This window comes from Nerophis lumbriciformis, linkage group LG19 (genome assembly GCF_033978685.3).
Source record: "Nerophis lumbriciformis linkage group LG19, RoL_Nlum_v2.1, whole genome shotgun sequence".
Classification (NCBI taxonomy): domain Eukaryota; kingdom Metazoa; phylum Chordata; class Actinopteri; order Syngnathiformes; family Syngnathidae; genus Nerophis; species Nerophis lumbriciformis.
In genome coordinates, this window is record NC_084566.2 from 13,865,181 (window position 1) to 13,889,778 (window position 24,598).

Genomic DNA, 24,598 nt, shown 5'->3' on the forward strand with positions numbered 1-24,598 from the left:
TGAGAATTTGGGTTTCACTTTAAGAAATCGACTTTTATCTATGAAAAATGTAGCTTGCAACATAATATTAATACTATTTCTAGGAGGCTATCTTTTATAAATATACCAAATGCTTCAAAACTTAAGATTCACTTCCGGCAAACGACTCCCGCAATCGCGCTTGTCTCAGAACCAGCCAATGACATGCTTTTGCCTTCAATTACCGGAAGTACGTCTAAGTTTTTTTTTATTTTTATAAAACTTTATTTATGCCACAAGCAAATAAATAATAATAATAAAAACAAGTACAGAAACAGTACAAAACAGCGCCAGGGGGTTGTAAACTCAATAAAGTAACTAAAATAGAATGCAAAATATATATATGTAACAAAGTGTAAAGCCATAGACAGTGGCTGAAGTCTGTCGCCTCCCCATTTTATACTTACAAACGTCACTTCAACACTTTCAGGAAGGAACGAGTGGCTCAGTCAGCGAGTTTGAACAACTTTCACAGTAAGTTTTCAACGCTACTTTACATTTTTAATGCGCGAAGGTGGCTCGTAAACGTGACATACGCTAGCTTTCACGCTAACATTGAAATGTTTAGTTTATTATTCTTCGGTCAATGTAATGGTAGTCTCGCGTCAAAGGCGGTCTGCTACTTCCCCCTCCCCGCCCAACACAACCAACTCTCTTGTCTACTTTAAGGTGTCTTTTTCTTTTACGGAGGAACTTCTCACCGGGGAATGGCTTCCGCGCCGCCGTCTTCGCTCCACCTGAGGGCGAGCGATGTCATCCAGAAAGAGTACCTGGACGACGGAGGATTCGGAGAAGTGTACCTGTGCTACCATGCCACCTTGGGCCGTGTCGTGATGAAAACCATGTACACTGGTCCTCTTCGAAACGAGTAAGTGCTTTTGTTCATCTAATAGCCATTTTCTAAAGGCGTTTATTGTGTCTATGATTAGGGAAGAACGCAACATGTCAAAAGTGAAACTAAACCGTCTTAAAGGGGTCATGTTAGGTCCCCCCCCCCCCCCCCCCCCCCTACTACATTTAAAGGAGACTTATTATTAAAAGCCAACGTTTCTTACCCATTTGTACCCGTTTTTGTGTATTTGTGATCTGCATAAATGCCGATAATTTGAAAGAGACCATGAAGAAGGGAATAAAGGGGGGAGGGGGGTTGGCAACATACCCCTTCACAATAATAGCGCCGCATCTTCATAACATCCGGTCTGACTACGCTAACAAAATAAAGGTTTCAAAAAAAGTACCTCACACTAGCACAGTGGTTCTTAACCTTGTTGGAGGTACCGAACCCCACCAGTTTCATATGCGCATTCACTTCTTTAGTGATAAATAAAATGTTTATTTTATTTTCAAATTCAAGACAAAATTATATGTTTTTGGTAACACTTTAGTATGGGGAACATATTCTAAGTAACAAAGACTTAATTTAGAGTTTTTTGGACACTAGGGGAACATATTCTAAGTAATAAAGACTTAATTTAGAGTTATTTGGTTAGGGTTAGGCTCAGAGTTAGAATAAGGCCATGCCGAATAAGGCATTAATAAGTACTTAATAATGACTAGTTAAGAGCCAATATGTTACTAATTTGCATGTTAATAAGCAACTAATTAATGGTGAATATGTTCCCAATACTAAAGTGTTACCATGTTTTTTTTACTGGCGCACAAAATGAACCGTGCATGAACATCACCTTGTTCAAAGAACAAAACCAACACAGTGCATGAATTCACAACAAATTACACACCTGCAAATCAGTCAGCTGTTGCCGTATCCGTAATACGCCAATAGGGAGAAGTTTGTATTTACACGATGAGTCAGGTGTGTTTTGACCTCCGCCGAACCCCTGAGGCCGACTTACCGAACCCCTAGGGTTCGATCGAACCCAGGTTAAGAACCACTGCACTAGCATAATGTATTAAAAGCACTTAGTGATATATTTACGCAACTGTGATGCTTTGACCTAAAATACTGATCAAAATTGTCCGAAGATGTGTTGCACCAATAAATGTGAGGATTTTTGCATTTAATTAACAAACATTTTATTTGACACAAAAAGCACATACTCTATGGTGGTAAAATACACTATATTGCCAAAAGTCTTTGGCCACCTGCCTTGTCTCACATATGAACTTGAAGTGCCATCCCATTCCTAACCCATAGGGTTCAATATGATGTCGGTCCACCTTTTGCAGCTATTACAGCTTCAACTCTTCGGGGAAGGCTGTCCACAAGGTTGCGGAGTGTGTTCATAGAAATGTTCCACCATTCTTCCAAAGGCGCATTGGTGAGGTCACACACTGATGTTGGTCGAGAAGGCCTGGCTCTGTCTCCGTTCTAATTCATCCCAAAGGTGTTCTATCGGGTTTAGGTCAGGACTCTGTGCAGGCCAGTCAAGTTCATCCACACCAGACTCTGTCATCCATGTCTTTATGGACCTTTCTTTGTGCACTGGTGCACAGTCATGTTGGAAGAGGAAGGGGCCCGCTCCAAACTGTTCCCACAAAGTTGGGAGCATGGAATTGTCCAACATGTTTTGGTATCCTGGAGCATTCAAAGTTCCTTTCACTGGAACTAAGGGGCCAAGCCCAACTCCTGAAAAACAACCCCACACCATAATTCCTACTCTACCAAATTTCACACTCGGCACAATGCAGTCGGAAATGTACCATTCTCCTGGCAACCTCCAAACCCAGACTCGTCCATCAGATTGCCAGATGGAAAAGCGTGATTCATCACTCCAGAGAAGGCGTCTCCACTGCACTAGAGTCCCGTGGCAACGTGCTTTACACCACAGCATACCACGCTTTGCATTGGACTTGGTGATGTATGGCTTAGATGCATTTGCTCGGCCATGTAAACCCATTCCATGAAGCTCTCTGCGTACTGTACGTGGGCTAATTGAATGGTCACAAAGTTTGGAGCTCTGTAGCAACCGACTGTCCAGAAAGTCTTTGCACTATGCGCTTCAACATCCACTGACCCCTCTCGTCAGTTTACGTGGCCTACCACTTGGTGGCTGAGTTGCTGTTGTTCCCAAACGCTTCCATTTTCTTATAATTGACAGTTGACTTTGCAATATTTAGGAGCGAGTAAATTTCACGACTGGATTTGTTGCACAGGTGGCATCCTATGACAGTTCAACGCTGGAAATCACTGAGCTCCTGAGAGCGGCCCATTCTTTCACAGTCTCCATGCCTAAGTGCTTGATTTTATACACCTGTGGCAGGGCCAAGTGATCAGGACACCTGGTTCTGATCATTTGGATGGGTGGCCAAATATTTTTGGCAATATAGTGTATGTGTGAAAGGTAAACAACTGATTTAAAAACAAACTGGAAAAACTGAATTGTATTGATTTTTTTCATTGCTATTGTTATTTAAACTTATTGTTATTGCTATTTTTTACTTGTGGTTTATTGGTTACTAATTTATATCCAGGTTTTTAAAAGTATATTTAAAGTTGATTTTGTTGGTACAATAAATACTCATGTTTTCAAATTAATTAACAATTGTGTAATTAATCGTGATTACAATATCAATCAAAAATAATCGTGATTATCATTTTTGCCATAATCGTCCAGCCCCTTGAAAGCATTTTTCAAGTGATTTGGAGATATAATTCATTGCTCCCATTAGCTGCATTGGTAGCCACCAAGAATGAGACAAATTTTACATGTTACAATGAAAAAACAAAAACAAAATGTTGGTCTTCTTGTCTCTCATAATGATTGTGAACGATTCCAAAAAAAAAAAAAGTGCAGTTCCCCTTTAAGGAGATACTGCATATAATAGAAACAGCTGTTTTCAAAGACTGCAGGAAAAAACATTAGTCAACGATGTTCACTTAAATGGAACCCTACCTTCTCTTTTTTGAATACAGGGAGAGCAAGAGGTCCCTGCTGGAGGAAGGGAACATTATGGCTAGCCTGAAGCATGAGCGGGTGGTAAAGTTGCTGGGTGTCATCATGGAGGACCGAGGATGCTCACTCGTCATGGAGCTGATGCCCAAGGGGAACCTGTTGGCCATGCTGAAGAAGGTCAGTACATCCTAGGGTTTTACCACAGGAAATAATGTAAAGTGAATTCAACTGTTCCAGGGTTAAACATTTACCAACTGTACAGGTAATCTTTAGGTAACATCCGTAACTCATGCTGGTGAAGAAAAGTTAAGCACTGTGTAGTAAATCAAAACAACACTGTGTGTGTGTGTGTGTGTGTGTGTGTGTGTGTGTGTGTGTGTGTGTGTGTGTGTGTGTGTGTGTGTGTGTGTGTGTGTGTGTGTGTGTGTGTCTGCCCTATTTCAACGTGTGCGTTACAGTCTTGGTCAAAAGTTTACATACACTTGTAAAGAACATAATGTCATGGCTGTCTTGATTTTCCAATCATTTCTACAACTCTTATTTTTGTGTGATAGAGTGATTGGAGCACATACTTGTTGGTCACAAAAACATTAATGAAGTTTGGTTCTTTTATGAATTTATTATGGGTCTACTAAAAATGTGACGACATCTGCTGGGTCAAAAGTATACATACAGCAATGTTAATATTTGGTTACATGTCCCCTGGCAAGTTTCACTGCAATAAGGTGCTTTTGTTAGCCATCCACAAGCTTCTGGCAAGCTTCTGGTTGAATTTTTGACCACTCTTCTTGACAAAATTGGTGCAGTTCAGCTAAATGTGTTGGTTTTCTGACATGGACTTGTTTCTTCAGCATTGTCCACACATTTAAGTCAGGACTTTGGGAAGGCCATTCTGAAACCTTAATTCTAGCCTGATTTAGCCATTCCTTTACCACTTTTGATGTGTGTTTGGGGTTATTGTCCTGTTGGAACACCCAACTGCGCTCAAGAGCCAAACTCCGGGCTGATGATTTTAGGTTGTCCTGAAGAATTTGGAGGTAATCCTCCTTTTTCATTTTCCCATTTATTCTCTGTAAAGCACCAGTTCCATTGGCAGCAAAGCAGGCCCAGAGCATAATACTACCACCACCATGCTTGACGGTAGGAATTGGTGTTCCTGGGATTAAAGACCTCACCTTTTCTCCTCCAAACATATTGCTGGGTATTGTGGCCAAACAGCTAAATTTTTGTTTCATCTAACCACAGAACTTTCCTCCAGAAGGTCTTATCTTTGTCCATGTGATGTCAGAGGAGTGGTCAAAATTCAACCAGAAGCTTGCCAGAAGCTTGTGGATGGCTGCCAGAAGCTTGTGGATGGCTACCAAAAGCACCCTATTGCAGTGAAATTTGCCAAGGGACATGTAACCAAATATTAACATTGCTGTATGTATACTTTTGACCCAGCAGATTTGGTCACATTTTCAGTAGACTCATAAGAAATTCATAAAAGAACCAAACTTCATGAATGTTTTTTGTAACAAACAAGTATGTGCTCCAATCCCTCTATCACAAAAAATAAGTTTGAGAAATTATTGGAAACTCAAGACAGCCATGACATTATGTTCTTTACAAATGTATCTAAACTTTTGACCACGACTGTATATATGTGAGTATATACACATTATTTTTTGTTAGATTTTTTTTCAACAATGGTTTGAGTGCATGAGAAAGTGGAAAGGAAGACATACTGTAGCTATTAATTGAACAAAAAAACTGTTCAAAGTTCAATTCCAAATTGTATCCAGTATGTGAAGTTGTAATCTATTTTTTCCCCCCTATCTAGGTCCATGTGCCTGTATCAATCAAGGGGAGAATTATTGTAGAGATTTTGGAAGGGTTGGTGTACCTCACGAAAAGAAATGTCCTACATAAAGACATCAAGCCCGAAAATATTTTAATCGATGAAGATTTTCACATAAAGGTATTTCATAATTGACACATTGGGGTGTTTTCGTTCATTACGCACTGCGAGAAAAACAGGGTGCTTTCCTGTGTCTTCCAGATCGCGGACCTTGGCCTTGCCACATGCAAGACATGGAGTAAACTCACCAAAGAGGAGTCTTGCAAGAAGAGTCGATTGGGCTTGTCATGCAGCACGAGGGCGGCGGGCACGCTCAGCTACATGGCTCCCGAGCACCTGGACAGCATCCACACCATCTCCACGGAGAAGTCTGACGTCTACAGCTTTGCTATTGTGGTTTGGGTCATCGTCACAGTCAAAGAGCCATATGCAAGTGAGTTGACCAAGTTAGTTCAATTATTTCCTGCCTCGGCTGCTCTCGGGGACAGAAAATCACTAATTCAGTTTCATGACCGAAGATTCCCGTGTAAATGGTTAAAACCAATCGGATCCACTTGTTTATGTCTAGATGCCAGGAATGAAGATCACATCAGCCAATGTGTCCGCAAGGGCGACCGCCCTGCGATGGATCTTATTCCTGCTGACACACCTGCAGAGATTCTTCAACTCATGGAGAGGTGCTGGAATCACAACCCCAAACAAAGACCTACATTTCTCGGTATGACACCACACAACTATCATATTCCTATCCTATTGTTTTGTCAAAAGTAGCCAATAGTACAGTAGTACCTCAACTTACGAGCTCGATTGTTTTCATAAACAAGCTTGTAACACAAAACATTCATATTCCAAATTAGTGCCGTCCAGTGAAATCAATTTAACCTGTACATGCAACCCCAAAACAGCGAAATTTTAAAATGCAACATGCCTTTTTAAAAAGAGAAATTAACTTTTAAATAAGAATTATGCTTTGAAAAAATACAACAGACTGTACTACTAACAACTATAGTACCAAACCCAAAACCAGTGAAGTCGGCACGTTGTGTAATTCGTAAATAAAAACAGAATACAATGATTTGCAAATCCTTTTATACTTATATTCAATTGAATAGACTGCAAAGACAAGATATTTCATGTTCAAACTGAGAAACTTAAATAATTATTTCCCATTCTTGCTTGGTTTACAGCTTAAGTTGTTCAACAGTCCAGGGTCTCAGTTGTGGTATTTTAGGCTTCATTTTGCGCCACACATTTTCAATGGGGGACAGGTCTGGACTACAGGCAGGCCAGTCTAGTACCTGCACTCTTTTACTACGAAGCCACGCTGTTGTAACACTTGACTTGGCATTGTCTTGCTGAAATAAGCAGGGGTGTCCATGATAACGTTGCATGGATGCATTAATGGTGCCTTCACAGATGTGTAAGTTACCCATGCCTTGGGCACTAATACACCCCCATACCATCACAGATGCTGGCTTTTGAACTTTGCGCCTTTAACAATCCGGATGGTTCTTTTCCTCTTTGTTCCGGAGGACACGACGTCCACTGTTTCCAAAAACAATTTGAAATGTGGACTCGTCAGACCACAGAACACTTTTCCACTTTGCATCAGTCCATCTTGGATGAGCGCGGGCCCAGCGAAGCCGGCGCCGTTTCTGGATGTTGTTGATAAATGGCTTAGCATAGTAGAGTTTTAACTTGCACTTACAGATGTAGTGACGAACTGTAGTTACCCGGTACTGACGGTGGTTTTCAGAAGTGTTTTTGAGCCCCTGTGGTGATATCTTTTACACACTGATGTCGCTTTTTGATGCAGTACCGCCTAAGGGATCAAAGGTCACGGGACAATGTGCAGTGATTAAAAATTGTGAAATCCCTAAATTCCTTGCAATAGCTTGTTGAGAAATGTTGTTCTTAAACTGTTGGACAATTTGCTCACGCATTTGTTCACAAAGTGGTGACCCTCGCCCCATCCTTGTTTGTGAATGACTGAGCATTTCATGGAAGCTGCTTTTATACCCAATCATGACAACCACTTGTTCCCAATAAGTGTTAGATGAGCATTCCTCAACTTTCTCAGTCTTTTTTGCCACTTGTGCCAGCTTTTTTGAAACTTGTTGCAGGCATCAAATATTCTGCAAAAAATAACGTTTACAAGTTCGAACATTAAGTATCTTGTCTTTGCAGTCTATTCAATTGAATACAAGTTGAAAAGGATTTACAAATCATTGTATTCTATTTTTATTTACTTATTTATTTACTTCACTGGTTTTGTACATGTGATTTTAGATGTGGTTTTTTTGTTGTTGTTTTTTAATACATTTGCAAAAATGTCTACATTTCTGGGGGTTTTCTGCCAAGACGGGGTGCTGAGTGTATGTTAATGAGAAATTAAATGTATTTGATTTTAGCAAACGGATGCAATGAAACAGAGAGTAAAAAAATTTAAAGGTGTCTGAATACTTTCCGTACCCACTGTACATGCTCACACCGTGATCAATGTTTTTTGTTTTTTTTATAATTTGATATTATCTACAACAAGTTCAACATTTAATACTCATTGCACAGAAAAGTGTTCTGTTTTTTGATATGTTAAGTTTAACATTTTCTATGTTTTATTTTAGTAAATAAGACTAAACAATAAATGCCTTGATACGACTAAGATTAATTAAGTTCAGATCCTAATTAATTCATCACTTTTAAAAAAAAAAATTGCTTCAAAGCACTATAAATAATGTACAAATGTATGTACAGGGACAAGCGATAGAAAATGGATGGATGGATGGATGTAAAGCATTTACCTCTTCCAGCAGACTGAGGAGGACTTCAAAGTCCTTTTTGGTCTGTTTTATTGGCGTTTCAGGTGTATTAGCTATAAGTTAACGCCAGCAAATAAGACCGGATGTTTTTGGGCAGATCTCACAGCGTTTACTGTGGCATTTTTTTACGCCAGATAGTGGCAGGAAGGCTTGTAACTTAAAGCGTAAGAAAAAGCAGAGCGATAGCTCGTATCTCAAAATACTCGGAAGTTGAGGTACTCATGTATTTAGATTTGAGCTATTAAGGACTCAAACCATTCTTTCCTTGCAGAGGGCTACTACCTCTTTAATGATTTCTACAAGACAAAGCTTGAACTGCACGTGGAGAAAGATTTAACTCATCTACGGGTGAATAACATTGCATTTTGTGCACATCTGAACAAACTAATTCCTTCAAGTACAAAGCCTCATTGTTGTTTCAATGCAGGTCTCATACGAAGGCCCAGACGAACTTGTGGAGAAGATGAAGTGTCTATCAATGACTGACGAACGTTTACCCTCAGGTCAGTGGTTACCTTGAAATTCAATTCAAATACAAATGCTCAGAGCGAAGCATCTTTACATTTAAATTGAACAAATAACAAAAATCGTCCTGTCTCTAAACCCTTTTGGCAATTTATCAGCAGCGTCCTCTGCTGGTTGCAGCAAAGTAGTGAAATACACTATATTGCCAAAAGTATTTGGCCACCTGCCTTGACTCACATATGAACTTGATGTGTCATCCCATTCCTAACCCAGCTATTACAGCTTCAACTCTTCTGGGAAGGTTGTTTACAAGGTTGTAGAGAGTGTTTATAGGAATTTTCGACCATTCTTCCAAAAGCGCATTGGTGAGGTCACACTCTGAAGTTGGTCGAGAAGGCCTGGCTCTCGGTCTCCGTTCTATTTCATCCCAAAGGTGTTCTATCGGGTTCAGGTCAGGACTCTGTGTAGGCCAGTCAAGTTCATCCACACTAGACTCTGTCATCCATGTCTTTATGGACCTTTCTTTGTGCACTGGTGCACAGTCATGTTGGAAGAGGAAGGAGCCCGCTCCAAACTGTTCCCACAAGGTTGGGAGCATGGAATTGCCCAAAATGTTTTGGTATCCTGGAGCATTCATAGTTCCTTTCACTGGAACTATGGGGCCAAGCCCAACTCCTGAAAAACAACCCCACACCATAATTCCTACTCCACCAAATTTCACACTCGGCACAATGCAGTCCGAAACGTACCCTTCTCCTGGCAACCTCCAAACCCAGACTCGTCCATCAGATTGCCAGATGGAAAAGCGTGATTCATCACTCCAGAGAACGCGTATCCACTGCTCTAGAGTCCAGTGGCGATGTGCTTTACACCACTGTAACCAACGCTTTGCATTGGACTTGGTGATGCAGCTGCTTGGCCATGAAGCTCTCTGCGTACTGTACGTGGGCTAATTGGAAGGTCACATGAAGTTTGGAGCTTTGTAGCAACTGACAGTGCAAAGACTTTCTGCACAATGCGCTTCAGCATCCACTGACCCCTCTGTCAGTTTACGTGGCCTACAACTTTGTGGCTGAGTTGCTGTTGTTCCCAAACTCTTCCATTTTCTTATAATAAAGTCGACAGCTGACTTTGGAATATTTAGGAGCGAGGAAATTTCACGACTGGATTAGTTGCACAGGTGGCATCCTATGACAGTTCCACGCTGGAAATCACTGAGCTCCTGAGAGCGGCCCATTCTTTCACAAATGTTTGTAGAAACAGTCTCCATGCCTAAGTGCTTGATTTTATACACCTGTGGCCGGGCCAAGTGATTAGGACACCTGATTCTGATCATTTGGATGGGTGGCCAAATACTTTTGACAATATAGTGTATATTTGGTTACCAGGCAACAATATCAATGAATCAGGCCCTTCTCTAGACTTGACTGTGTGTGTTTTTAATGAATACTATTTTCAACCAACAGATTCTCCAGCGTTTTTGAAGAGCACATCATCTGAACCGGTTGAGGCCAGTATTGAAGATATTCATGGTATTCCAATTGAGGTGAATGTGGAGTCTGTGGGGCCCTCCGTTGAGGCGGATGCAGACATGTATAGAAGCTCCTCATTGGAGGACAAACTGCAACAGGAGTTGGAGTACCACAAACATGGCAGCTACAACTGTGGGAACCAGCCTGACTCGGTCAACAGCCAGCAACTAAACCTGTCCTCTGTCCATTCCTGGGTACAAGGGGCACCTGTGCAAGCAAGCAGCAATGATCATGCCCGGAGTCATCCAACCAGCTGCCTCCATGAGTCCATGACCACTTCCACGTCAAGACTAAATTCTTTGCAAAATTTAAATCAGCAACATCCATATTCTGACTATTCACAGCAAAAGTCCTGGCCTGCATCCTCAACTGTTGAAACAAGATCCACAGACCTCACTTTTAATGGATACACCCCCAGCTTTAACAAGGGCGGCGGGGCACAGGATTCAGGTACATAAACTAGTCCAGTATACGAGATGATCTTTAGAAAATGAACAGAAGTGATGATACAAAAATGGCTGCCTTGTCTTGTAGGACATGTTTACATTTCCCATTCCAAGGGGATCCAGATTGGCAGCAATAACAACCTCAATATTATCAACCACGACCACGTTCACAGGGTTGTGTCTCTTCCTCCTAACCTGTGGACTGATCCCCATTTCAAAGAACAACTTCAGAAATATGGTAATACTTGCTTTCTAATTCTGATCAGTGTCATTCAAGTCCCTTTGAGACGAATACACTGGAGTCTAAGGTGCACTCACACTGGGTCATTTCGAAAGTGGACTTGGGCTTAATGCGATCGCTCCTCCCGCTTGTTGTAAATGTTAAGCAATGCCTTTGTGTAATGAAGTGATGGCACATGTAAATGGACTGAAACAGGAATGCTGTATAGCAATGTGAGTGCAGGCAACAGGGATTCAGGAGTGTCCAGTGTGAGTACACTTTTTAACATTTTGATTTTACTTTAAATAGGTTTTAAGGACTACCGTATTTTTCGGACCATAGTGTGCACCGGATTATAGAGCGCACTGTAGATCAGTGGGTCTATTCAGTTTAAATTTTTCTACACTTAACATGTGGCTTTTTGTTCAAAATGTTGCTTAGGTTAGATTTTACATACCTCCTCCAAGCGGTCTTCTCCCCATCATCTTTGTTGTACCTGTAGTTGTTTGCGTTTCACTAGAGCAGGGGTGCTCACACTTTTTCTGCAGGCGAGCTACTTTTCAATTGATCAAGTCGTAGGGATCTACCTCATTCATATATATAATTTATATTTACTTATTTATGAAATATATGTTTTTGTTAACAAGTTAAAGGTGTTTAATGATAATGCAAGCATGTTTAACACATATAGTTAATACATTAAAGGTGCTTAATGATAATACAAGTATGTTTAATACATATAGTTAATATTGTTAACAAGTTAAAGGTGTTTAAAGATAATGCAAGCATGTTTAACACATATAGTTAATATTGTTAACAACTTAAAGGTGGTTAAAGATAATACAAGCATGTTTAACACATATAGTTAATATTGTTAACAAGTTAAAGGTGGTTAAAAATAATACAAGCATGTTTAATACAAATAGTTAATATTGTTAACAACTTAAAGGTGGTTAAAGATAAAACAAGCATGTTTAACACATATAGTTAATATTGTTAACAACTTAAAGGTGGTTAAAGATAATACAAGCATGTTTAACACATATAGTTAATATTGTTAACAACTTAGAGGTGGTTAAAGATAATACAAGCATGTTTAACACATATAGTTAATATTGTTAACAACTTAAAGGTGGTTAAAGATAATACAAGCATGTTTAACACATATAGATTCCTTTCTTTCATGAAGACAAGAATATAAGTTGGTGTATTACCTGATTGTGATGACTTGCATTGATTGGAATCAGACAGTGGTGATGATAACGTCCGCATTTTCAAATGGAGGAGAAAAAAAGTCCTCCTTTCTGTCCAATACCACATGAAAGTGGTTGGTTTTTGCCATCTTATTTGTCCAGCTTCCGTACTCCTTTGTATACACTTTACAAGAAATACATTGTCGGCAAACTCCGTAGCTTGCTAGCTTGTGCACGCCAGCTTTCTGAGACTCTTATTTTGGTAGCGCAGGCAGGATGAAGCAGAGCTTTTATTGTGCAACTGTGCAGTCGGTCTTTGGAGTTTTGACGACAGGTACGGCGCCAGAGTCTGTTGAAATAAAGTGTTTCTCGCTTTCCAGTCGGTAATTTTAATGAGCTGGCAGCAGCCAGCGTCATCTCAGAAGACCCTCGGGTGCCGTGAATGTCAATCAAGTGACGAAAGTGACGTCATAGTGAAGATTTATGATCGCTCATTTTTAGGACTATTCTTTTAATGCCTGGCTGGTGATCGACTGACACACCCTCCGCGATCGACGTAATGAGCACCCCTGCCCTAGAGTGTACTGACATATTACTTATGTACGCTACTTTTGCATTAGAAATGGCAACAGTGGATTATAAATGCCTCACAGCAAGAGGATAGAGAAAAAGAATGAGTTTATTGACTATGGCACACGCTACAATGGCGGAGACGCACACATTTTCAGGACTTCGACAGATCCCAAATACACATCCTCAGGTACCATTAGGTAAGAAAAGTTAGTCTTGCATAATATTGCGAAACAAAATACCAAATAATGTGTCTCCTAATACATGCCATTTGGGGTCCTTATACACACTATAATAATACCCGTATGTTGAAGCACGTCTGACTACGGTAGCCGTAATGCGCAGACAGTCCACCAAGCAGTGCAGCTTTATAGATTACCAAAGTCGTACTAAAACATTTTGACAGATTTTTGAGTGTTGTGTGTAATGTTCTATATTCTCATTGAAACATCAACATTTTGGTGTTGCTTGCTTGCTTGCCTGTACTTGCTCGTCATTTATTTATCAGGCTTCTTACACCTTTTCCAAATAAAGTTGCTTCAAGGTTGGTAAGCACAACCAGAATGAATACGTACATTAGGCGCACCGGGTTATAAGGTGCACTGTTAATTTTTGAGAAAATGAAAGGATTTTAAGTGCGCCTTAGCAAAGCAGTAATCAGATCAAAGGGTGGCTATTTTGAAGAAACTAGAATATAAAACATATTTTCAGTTATTTCACTTTTTTTTGTTAAGTACATAGCTCCGCGTGTGTTCATTCATAGTTTTGATGCCTTCAGAGACAATCTACAATGTAAATAGTCATTAAAATAACGAAAACACATCGAATGAGAAGGTGTGTCCAATCTTTTGGCCTGTACTGTAATACCCCATTATGCTAATGTGAAAAGGCTTTTTTTCTTCTTCTAAAAATTTGCTAATTTATTGAAACATAAAAAAAATATTCACAGCCTTTGCTTAATGCTTTCTTGAGTACTGCAGGCGCTAAAACTCCAAGCTCACACGTTGAGAATTGACGTGGCTTGCCGAGGAGAAAGTGTTTTACAGTATTCTGTACGGACGATACTGAAAAAAAGCAGGTATCAATGTATTTTTTACACGTTGGTAATAGTATCAACGTATTTTTTACACGTTGGTATCAACTTAGTATCTCCAGTGTCTATTTATAAAAATCCTTGTTTACAATGCTCGATTTGGTCACCAATCAGTGTTAAGCAGTTGCATTTACAAGCTAAAAAGTTGTATTTTTTTTCCTTGTAGAGCACCACTCTGTGACAAAAGAGCACCTGGACGTACTGCAGAAAAACATCGGCCAAAATTGGAAGAGTTGCGCACGGCGCCTGGGTTTGACTGATGTGGAAATCGAGGGTATAGAACATGACTTCTACCGAGACGGCCTGCCAGAAATTGTGCATCAGACGCTGCAGAAATGGAAAATGAAGGTGGGGAGAAATGGCTGCACGGTCGGGAAGCTTTGTCGCGCTCTCGAAGGTAGCATCGATGTTCACGTCATCAGTACAATATTCGACCTCTGTGGCTCCATTTCCCAAATCCAATGAAACTCTCTCTTTCAACAACAACCACGCCTAGTGTGCCGCCCTCGACATGTAGGAATATCTTGGCTTTACCCCAACACCTTTGCTTGATCAAACACTCTGAAAAACATCTTCTTGTCCACAGGTTTATTGACCTTAAAAAGGGTAAAACTGAAAACGGATGCTTACATTTAAGACATGCACACACAAGCATACTACAATAACAAATGCATTATGTTGTGTAATGGATGAAGAAACACCACAAAATATGTATTTTAAGCACTCTACAGAAAACTAGCTTACTATGCTAGCATTCGCTTCATAGTATGAAATTACGTAAATTAGCATGGCTGACTTATGGCCATAAAACGTCCCAAATTACATCACAGCCAACAAATAATACACCGCAATCAAATATTACCATGCTACTCAACGATACGCAATTGATCAGATGAAAGCGTTTGCAATCGTCACTGAACTAGCTTAAACTAGACCTGATAGGAACTCCTTGTGCACTGCGAACTTGGGAAATGCTGTTAAGTAGGCAATGCTGCCTCCCGTTGTCTAAAGGAGCTCACTGTTGAATTCCAAAATGAACTTAAACACTAATTTTTACATATATTCTTAATACATTTAACAGACAAGACAGAACACAGAGAATTTGCCAAAGTCTCCTTTTAATGACTGCTTTTGCGATTTCTATATTTTCAACCAACTATTTGTAGCCATGCAGAAAGCTAATCGAATGTACCAACATCTGAATTTTAACTAGGTGCCAAATCAGTACAAATGTGTACATCTTCATCATTGCCTCACTTGTGAAAACTGCAATCATGGTCAGAATTTACAGAAAGCTGAACAATTCGATTTCATTAACAGTTCAGCAACAACCAATCCCAATTTCAGTAGTTTTTTGTTACCAGCAACATTCAAACCTTTGATTCTGGCCAAGCAAAGTCCGAGCTACTGTACACACTCCCTTTGCTGACTTTGTTTTGGTTCAACTTGTATTCCACTCTAGTGCTGTGCGGTATTACAATATATATATATTGTAGGACAACATAAAAATGTATTTTCGTACAATATCACTATTGTTTATATATCAACATTTTTACATCTATCCTGCGGCTAATGTTACTGCAGCATTTTTGTGGTAGCATTTTTACGTCACTTGAAATAATTTACGGCAAGAGAATGGATGTGAACAACGTAGCAGTCCGCTACTTGCAGATACGGAAAGCACAATGGAAGCTAAGCCCACAAACCCAGAAGAGGAAATTGTGCCCAAAATAGGAAAACGTAAATCCTTTGTTTGGCTTTGGTTTGGATTTCAAAAGAGACAGACCGAGCAACACTACTGTATTTTTCGGACTATAAGGCGCACTTAAAATCCTTTCATTCCCTCAAAAATCGACAGTGCTCCTTATAACCCAGTGCGCCTAATGTACGGCATAATTCTGGTTGTGCTTACCGACCTCGAAGCTATTTTATTTGGTACTTGGTGTAACGATAAGTGCGGCAAGTCCCACATAAGAGATACGCCAGTAAACAACACCAAAACTTTAAATGTTCCTTGAGAATATAGAACATTACACACACGGCGCTCAAAAATCTGTCAATGTTTTTAGTACGACGCTACACCGCTACAACAAAGATGACGGGGAGAAGACGCTGTCGAAGGTGAGCCACGTAATTAAGACCGCCCAAAAATGGCGCATCCTGAAGCGACTGTCAGAAAGCAACTTGACAATGATCTGTCAAACATCATCTATGCAACATTTTGACCAAAGAACCACCATTACATGTGATGTAGACCACAAAGAAATGTTTTACATTTAGAAAAAAATCATAATATGACCCCTTTAACGCGGCCTATAATCTGGTGCGCCTTTTGTATGAAAATAGACCTGAATAGACATCGGCAGTGCGCCTTATAATCCGGTGCGTCCTATGGTCCAGAAAATACAGTAATTGCAAAAGTTTCAAGTTTATTCACAATACCATATAACAATTACAATAGTAGTGAAATATTATCATTTAAAGATGTTGGTACGTGAAAGGGTCCCCCAAATAAGCTAGAAGAAGCTTTTGACAGGGGGTCCAGAGGACAGTATATACATGGAATGATGAAACATGGTAGCAAGCACAACAACAAAAAACAAAAAAAAACAACGCTATATGATTAACACAAGATAATAGCACTAAAGCAAGCATACACATACATTCATACATTCATTCAACCATGCAAAACCCAAATATGTCGCCAAAAGCGACTTCATTCTTCCTTCCTGAAGACGCGGCATGAAGAACAGTACAGAGACCGTGTTAACATGCTACAAAGTATCTCAAAACCACAAAGGGATGAAAAGAATAAGAGTTGTTTAAAGCAGTGGTTCTTAACCTTTTTGACTTTGGTGCCCAACTTTTCCACTACACAGGGGACCGGGCCCCCACTCAAATATTACCACTGAATTAGTAATTGTACTCTTGATTTAAATCGTATTCAATAATTATATCTAACCTACTTTAAGTTTACAAACTTGTCAAATGATATAAAACCATGTGCTATTCAACACATACATCTTAGGCTGAAATCAGGCTGTCTAGAAAAATAAGTAAACAAATGTACTGCATAAGAAGGGGCTCATAAATAATTGATGAGAAATTAATGTACATACAATTATGTAGTGCTAAAATAAGTACTTGATAATGAAGGTTTCTTAACTAGACTGTCAATAAAATTGAAGTGAAAAAGAAAATACAGTTTCACTAATTTAGTCATATTTCTTGCGCTTAAGAAACTTCGATGACTTTTCTGTTTGTTGGAGATTGTCATTATTGCCACAAGTGGTGGAAAAGTGTATTACAACTGAGTACCTCTGCAGCCCATACAAACCGCAGCTGAGAAACATAATTTTTGGCGGCCTTCGAGGGCACGCTTGCGGCCCAATATTGGTTAAGAAACACTGGTCAAAAGGCACCGTCTATGACAAGCAGTCTCGCATGCAATAAGAAATGACAGGAGCCGTCTCATATGACATGACCTAGTACTGTACACTGTACAAGAAGGGCTGGCACTTCACAACATATATTTTATATATAAAAAGGTTAAAAGAAAAGACCATCAAAAAAATATATATATATATATTTTGTTGTAAATAAAGGAAAGAGAAGAGAAATTAGAATAATTTAATTTAATACAGTAGATGATTTTAAGAAAAAAATACTATATAATGATATATCTATTATCGAAATATAAAACAACCTGTATCAAGATCTATATTTTTGTCCCTATCGCACAGCACTATTCCAAGAGATGTTGCCTTCTACACTCACTGTAGATAGATAGATGGTACTTTATTGATTCCTTCAGGAGAGTTCCCTCAGGAAAATTTTAAAAACACTCACTGTAGGTGTGTGTTTTGTGCACTTACAGTATCTCTCTCCTTTTATGTTGAATCTCCCGCAGCTAAAGCAGGCAAGTTTATTCAAGTGGTGGGCGATAAAAAAATGTTTTTTTCAATAATGTTAAATTCTGATAAACACATCAATAAAGTCTATACAGCATGCGTGTCTGTCTGTTGAATAAGTCTGTAAATCACTTTGTTGCATCTGTTATGTATGAAAACATTCATTTGATAAACAGTGTGTAATTTTTCGCACAAATCGGTTGCAAACTATACTAACACTGTCTTACTCCGTGTTGACTGCTGTATACGTTTATCATAAAGGAACACGCGTGATAATACCTGTTAAACCCACTATCTTTAATGTTCAATTAAAAGCCCTATTTACACCAAATGGATAATCCCACAGTTATTGTTCAGTAAACTCACAACAACAAATTACAGTATTATGTGTCATCTACGCGGACCAGTATATAGATCCAATACAGTATATACTAGGGTTGTCCCGATACCAATATTTTGGTGCCGGTACCAAAATGTTTTTCGATACTTTTCTAAATAAAGGGGACCACACAAATATCAATTTACCAGTCGATCTACGTTCCCATCCTCACCTATGGTCATGAGCTTTGGGTTATGACCTAAAAGACAAGCGGCCGAAATGAGTTTCCTCCGCCGGGTGGCGGGGCTCTCCCTCAGAGATAGGGTGAGAAGCTTTGCCATCCGGAGGGAGCTCAAAGTAAAGCCGCTGCTCCTCCACGTTGAGAGAAGCCAGATGAGGTGGTTCGGGCATCTGGTCAGGATGCCACCCGAACGCCTCCCTAGGGAGGTGTTTAGGGCACGTCCGACCGGTTGGAGGCCATGGGAAAGAGCCAGGACACGTTGGGAAGACTATGTCTCCCGGCTGGCCTGGGAACGCCTCGGGATCCCCCGGGAGGAGCTGGACGAAGTGGCTGGGGAGAGGGAAGTCTGGGCTTCAATGCTTAGGCTGCTGCCCCCGCGACCTGACCTCGGATAAGCGGAAGAAGATGGATGGATGGATGGCTTTATTTTAACAAAAAATCTTAGAGTACATTAAACATATGTTTCTTATTGTAATCGAAGAACATAAATAATAGTGAACATACTAGACAACTTGTATTTTAGTAGTAAGTAAACAAACAATGGCTCCTAATTAGTCTGCTGACATATACAGTAACATATTGTGTCATTTATCATTCTATTATTTTGTCAACATTATGAGGGACAAGCTGTAAAAATGTATTATTAATCTACTTGTTCATTTACTGTTAATATCTGCTTATTTTCTGTTATAACATGTTCTATCTCCACTTCTTGTTAAAATGTAATAATCACTTATTCTTCTGTTTGATACTTTACATTAGCTTTGGATGATACCACAAATGTAGGTATCGATCCGATACCAAGTAGTTACAGGATCATACATTGGTCATATTCAAAGTCCTCATGTGTCCAGGGACATATTTCCTTTATAAACATAACATACATTTTTAAAAAAGGAAAAAGTAATCATAGTAGTATCGACTAGATACGCTCCTGTACTTGGTATCATTACAGTGGATGTCAGGTGTAGATCCACCCATGGCGTTTGTTTACATTGTGACGCCGGTGAGCTATTTTCTCCTCCTACGGTGTGTAGTGAAGCATGTTTAGCTATTCCTCGTCCTGCAGGGATGATACTTGTAAGAAACTTACTTTGTCGCCATGGAGGCGAGGATTAGAAGTAGCTAAAACACTGCTGATTGCGGATGGACATTTTCCGCTAACTAGCTAGCCATGTCTTAAAGCACCTCTTCCTGAGGGTGTTTTAGTGTTGTAACTTCACCTTTATCGTTAGTTTTAGGCCAAAATGTGTCCATTCTCCCTTTTCTGTCTACACACTGTGTCTGCTTGTAAGTACTCTGTGATGGTGCACTGCCGAACATGCTCCTCTGCTCGTAAAAACCAGCAATGTCACGACGTGACGACGACGCGCCGTCATGCCCGTTACTTTTTAGAGGCAGTAAAGTACCGAATATGATTTTATTGTCACAATGTCATCCAGGAACATGTTTTAAATGTTTAGTTGAATGCACAATATTTTTCTGCCCAATACTTGCCAATACTTACAGTAGGCTGTATTTTGGAGTAAAATTTGCCAGCAAGCACAATAATCGGAGTCTCCTCTCTCATCTTTGCACTGACCGTCAAAATGCGTGATTTATGCGATCTTTTTTTGTGGTTAATCACATAAAGTTAACTCATTATTTTTGACAGCCGTTGGAAACCAGGTAGGATGTTGAGACAAGTCGGTAGTGGTGGGTTTTATCGGGCGGTAGTGGAACACTTGGGGGAATAGAGTACCTAATTCACTTGAATCAGTACAAAGGAATCCCATTTCCCATCACTACTGTATTGTTCACTGCTCGCTGTACATATCCTACCAAGTCAGTCCTACACTGTTTCATTGTCCATTTCTCAGATGATGCAATTGTTGATGACCGAAGTGCTGAAATCAACCAAACCTAACCCCACCCCCCACCCCCAACTGCATCCCCCACATCCCACCCACCGGATTGTAAATAATGTAAATAATTCAATTTATATTCTCTGATGATTAACTTGTGTGATAACTGTATTATGATGATAGTATATATTTGTACCATGAATTGATTAATGTGGACCCGGACTTAAACATAATGAAAAACTTATTCGGGTGTTACCATTTAGTGGTTAATTGTACGGAATATGTACTGTACTGTACAATCTACTAATAAAAGTTTCAATCAATCAATCAATCAATAGAAGGGTGTTTCTGTCATGACACAAGAACACCCAATAGGGCCTTCCGGGTGTCGTTTCAGCGACCAACCACGGCCTACCAGAAAGGACACGGTTGTCAAACTGAAGACCCGGGGGCCAGATGTGGCCCGCCTCTTCATTTTATTTGGCCCTGGAAATAATATGTATCAATAAAGTACTGTAACTTTTCTTACTAAATGTATTCTTTCTTTCTATTTTGGGAGAAACAAATACATGTATTCCATGTAATTGCAAATTATGTTAACTTATGTTAATTATGTTAAATATTGTCTACTTATGCAAGAATATATCACCAAACATTCAAACCATTTTAAAAATAGAAATAAATAGGGACAAGTGGTAGAAAATTGATGGATGTATGGATGGACTAATAATAATGATTTCAAAGCAAGTTATCCATCAAATTGTTCAATGTAAAAGTAGCAATAGATTTCATGGTAAAATTGAGAAATTTACTGTGGATTTACAGCATTTTTCTCTATCCATCCATCCATTTTCTACCGCTTATTCCCTTTTGGGGTCACTGGAGCCTATCTCAGCTACAATCGGGCGGAAGGCGGTGTACACCCTGGACAAGTCGCCACCTCATCGCAGGGCCAACACAGATAGACAGACAACATTCACACTCACATTCACACACTAGGGCCAATTTAGTGTTGCCAATCAACCTATCCCCAGGTGCATGTCTTTGGAAGTGGGAGGAAGCCGGAGTACCCGGAGGGAACCCACGCAGTCACGGGGAGAACATGCAAACTCCACACAGAAAGATCCCGAGCCCGGGATTGAACCCAAGACTACTCAGGACCTTCGTATTGTGAGGCAGATGCACTAACCCCTCTTCCACCGTGACTCTAAATGAAAAAAAAAAACTGTACTTTTTTTAATAAACTGTGGTTTCGTTTTGGCATTTACAGTAATACACCGAAAAATATACAGTTGTTGATTTGCGGTAAAAAACAAAATGTTACTGTTAAATTGCATTTTTTTTTTTTTTATGTACAGTAAAACAAATGTAAATTGTACGGTAAAATTCTGCCAACTGAGCTGCCTTTTTTTTTTTTTTTTTTACCATAAAAACAGCAGTACTGTGTTTATGGTTTTAGATGGCTGAGTTAGTTGGTGCTTCATTAGTTCTATGCAACCTGTACAGACTGAATATCTTATTTTGAAACTCCGGACAGATGTTTAGAAGGCGGCGTTCCAGTTTGCGAAAATGGGAACCCCCACCAGCACAAGAACACCCATTTGTGGCCGCAGTTGGATGATTGGTTTTGAAGGGCTGTAACCTTTTATATACAATGATGCACATTCAAGTGTTGTCATGCATGGGCAATCATTTTTATTACCATTATGTTCTGTTCCAAAAGAAAATAATGTACTTTACTATTTACATAAAATGATGCATGTGCTTGAGGATGGAGCCTATCCTCGCTGACTGTGGGCCAAAGGTCAATCACAGGGTACACAGACAACCACTCACACGTCAGACAGAAACCGTGCCTCAAGATTGTATATTTGTAAGATTGAGTACAAATCCCGTTTCCATATGAGTTGGGAAATTGTGTTAGATGTAAATATAAACGGAATACAATGATTTGCAAATCCTTTTCAACCCATATTCAATTAAATGCACTACAAAGACAAGATATTTGATGTTCAAACTCATAAACTTCTTTTTTTTTTTTTTGCAAATAATAATTAACTTAGAATTTCATGGCTGCAACACGTGCCAAAGTAGTTGGGAAAGGGCATGTTCACCACTGTGTTACATGACCTTTCCTTTTAACAACACTCAGTAAATGTTTGGGAACTGAGGAGACACATTTTTTAAGCTTCTCAGGTGGAATTCTTTCCCATTCTTGCTTGATGTACAGCTTAAGTTGTTCAACAGTCCGGGGTCTCCGTTGTGGTATTTTAGGCTTCATAATGCGCCACACATTTGAGACAGGTCTGGACTACAGGCAGGCCAGTCTAGTACCCGCACTCTTTTACTATGAAGCCACGTTGATGTAACACGTGGCTTGGCATTGTCTTGCTGAAATAAGCAGGGACGTCTATGGTAACATTGCTTGGATGGCAACATATGTTGCTCCAAAACCTGTATGTACCTTTCAGCATTAATGGCGCCTTCACAGATGTGTAAGTTACCCATGCCTTGGGCACTAATACACCCCCATACCATCACAGATGCTGGCTTTTCAACTTTGTGCCTATAACAATCCGGATGGTTCTTTTCCTCTTTTGTCCAGAGGACACAAGGTCCACAGTTTCCAAAAACAATTTGAAATGTGGACTTGTCAGACCACAGAACACTTTTCCACTTTGTATCAGTCCATCTTAGATGAGCTCAGGCCCAGCGAAGCTGGCGGCGTTTCTGGGTGTTGTTGATAAACGGTTTTCGCCTTGCATAGGAGAGTTTTACCTTGCACTTACAGATGTAGTGACCAACTGTAGTTACTGACAGTGGGTTTCTGAAGTGTTCCTGAGCCCATGTAGTGATATCCTTTACACACTGATGTCGTTTGTTGATGCAGTACAGCCTGAGGGATCGAAGGTCACGGGCTTAGCTGCTTACGTGCAGTGATTTCTCCAGATTCTCTGAACCCTTTGATGATATTACGGACCGTAAATGGTGAAATCCCTAAATTCCTTGCAATAGCTGATTGAGAAAGGTTTTTCTTAAACTGCTCACGCATTTGTTGACAAAGTGGTGACCCTCGCCCCATCCTTGTTTGTGAATGAGTGAGCATTTCATGGAATCTACGTTTATACCCAATCATGGCACCCACCTGTTCCTAATTTGCCTGTTCACCTGTGGAATGTTCCAAATCAGTGTTTGATGAGCATTCCTCAACTTTATCAGTATTTATTGCCACCTTTCCCAACTTCTTTGTCACGTGTTGCTGGCATCAAATTCTAAAGTTAATGATTTGCCAAAAAAAAAATGTTTATCAGTTTAAACATCAAATATGTTGTCTTTGTAGCATATTCAACTGAATATGGGTTAAATTATTTGCAAATCATTGTATTCCATTTATATTTACATCTAACACAATTTCCCAACTCATATGGAAACGGGGTTTGTATTTAAAGAAGAACTGCACTTTTTGGGGGGAATTTAGCCTGTCGTTGACAATCATGAGAGACAAGAAGACTTTCTAACATGTAAAAATCGTCTCGTTCTTGGTAGCTAGCTATGCAGCTAATGGTAGCAATCAATTCTACCTCTAAATCACTTTAAAAATGCATTGGAAAACCATCAACAATACTTAATTGACGTTCCGTAACCTGTATAATGACCAAGCTGCAGTGACATTGTTATTGCAGGAGTTAACACTGAGAAACTCTTTTTCTAGCGTACTAACACATCAGCGTGCTACAATATTAGCCGTAATAGCTAACTACGGCGAGAGATAAGCTAGCTTCTACATTAGCACGAAACGCGTTTGAGTTAATAATGAACACAATGCGATAAGTCACCACTCTGTACTGACTGAAAAACAAACAATCATATTACACTATCTGTAAAGTATTATTTCATGTTTTGTTTGTACACAACTAGCCAGACAGTGTATGTACTGTGATGTGCTGCATGTATCATGATCAATAGTATTGTGACTCACTTGGACAGTTGTCTGTTTGGTCCAGCTGGCCGGGGATGTTTCCAGTTGATTTGGGTAAGCACTCCATTAATTCTGCATAGCTTGGCCTAAAAGTTCCAGATTTTCAGCGTGACCATGCCGTACTCTCTCGTCTTCCGTCTGCTCCAACGTTTCACCCTCTTCTCTGTGCTCGATTCTGTAAGCAGCAGTTCATCCTGCGTATGTTTAGTTTCAAAAAGATAAGGTTGTGAATCCTCATTTGTCCAAAAATAGTC

At 39.8% G+C, this 24,598-nt stretch overlaps 1 protein-coding gene across 2 annotated transcripts; it reads left to right on the forward strand.

The window, feature by feature from the left end:
* The first annotated feature begins 415 nt into the window (after nt 1–415).
* Nucleotides 416–20,856, forward strand: ripk1l (receptor (TNFRSF)-interacting serine-threonine kinase 1, like). 2 transcript variants are annotated; one of them, XM_061979557.1, is made up of 11 exons: nt 416–492; nt 688–886; nt 3,893–4,049; nt 5,695–5,832; nt 5,914–6,145; nt 6,281–6,430; nt 8,803–8,879; nt 8,959–9,034; nt 10,463–10,978; nt 11,063–11,212; nt 14,217–20,856. In XM_061979557.1, the coding sequence occupies exons 2-11, from the start codon at nt 726–728 to the stop codon at nt 14,513–14,515; spliced, it is 1,956 nt and encodes a 651-aa protein (XP_061835541.1). In that variant the 5' UTR covers nt 416–492; nt 688–725; the 3' UTR covers nt 14,516–20,856. The 2 variants fall into 2 exon arrangements, with proteins under 2 accessions (XP_061835541.1, XP_061835542.1); XM_061979558.1 differs by having other exon boundaries at nt 443–492; nt 709–886.
* The last annotated feature ends 3,742 nt before the right edge of the window (nt 20,857–24,598 follow it).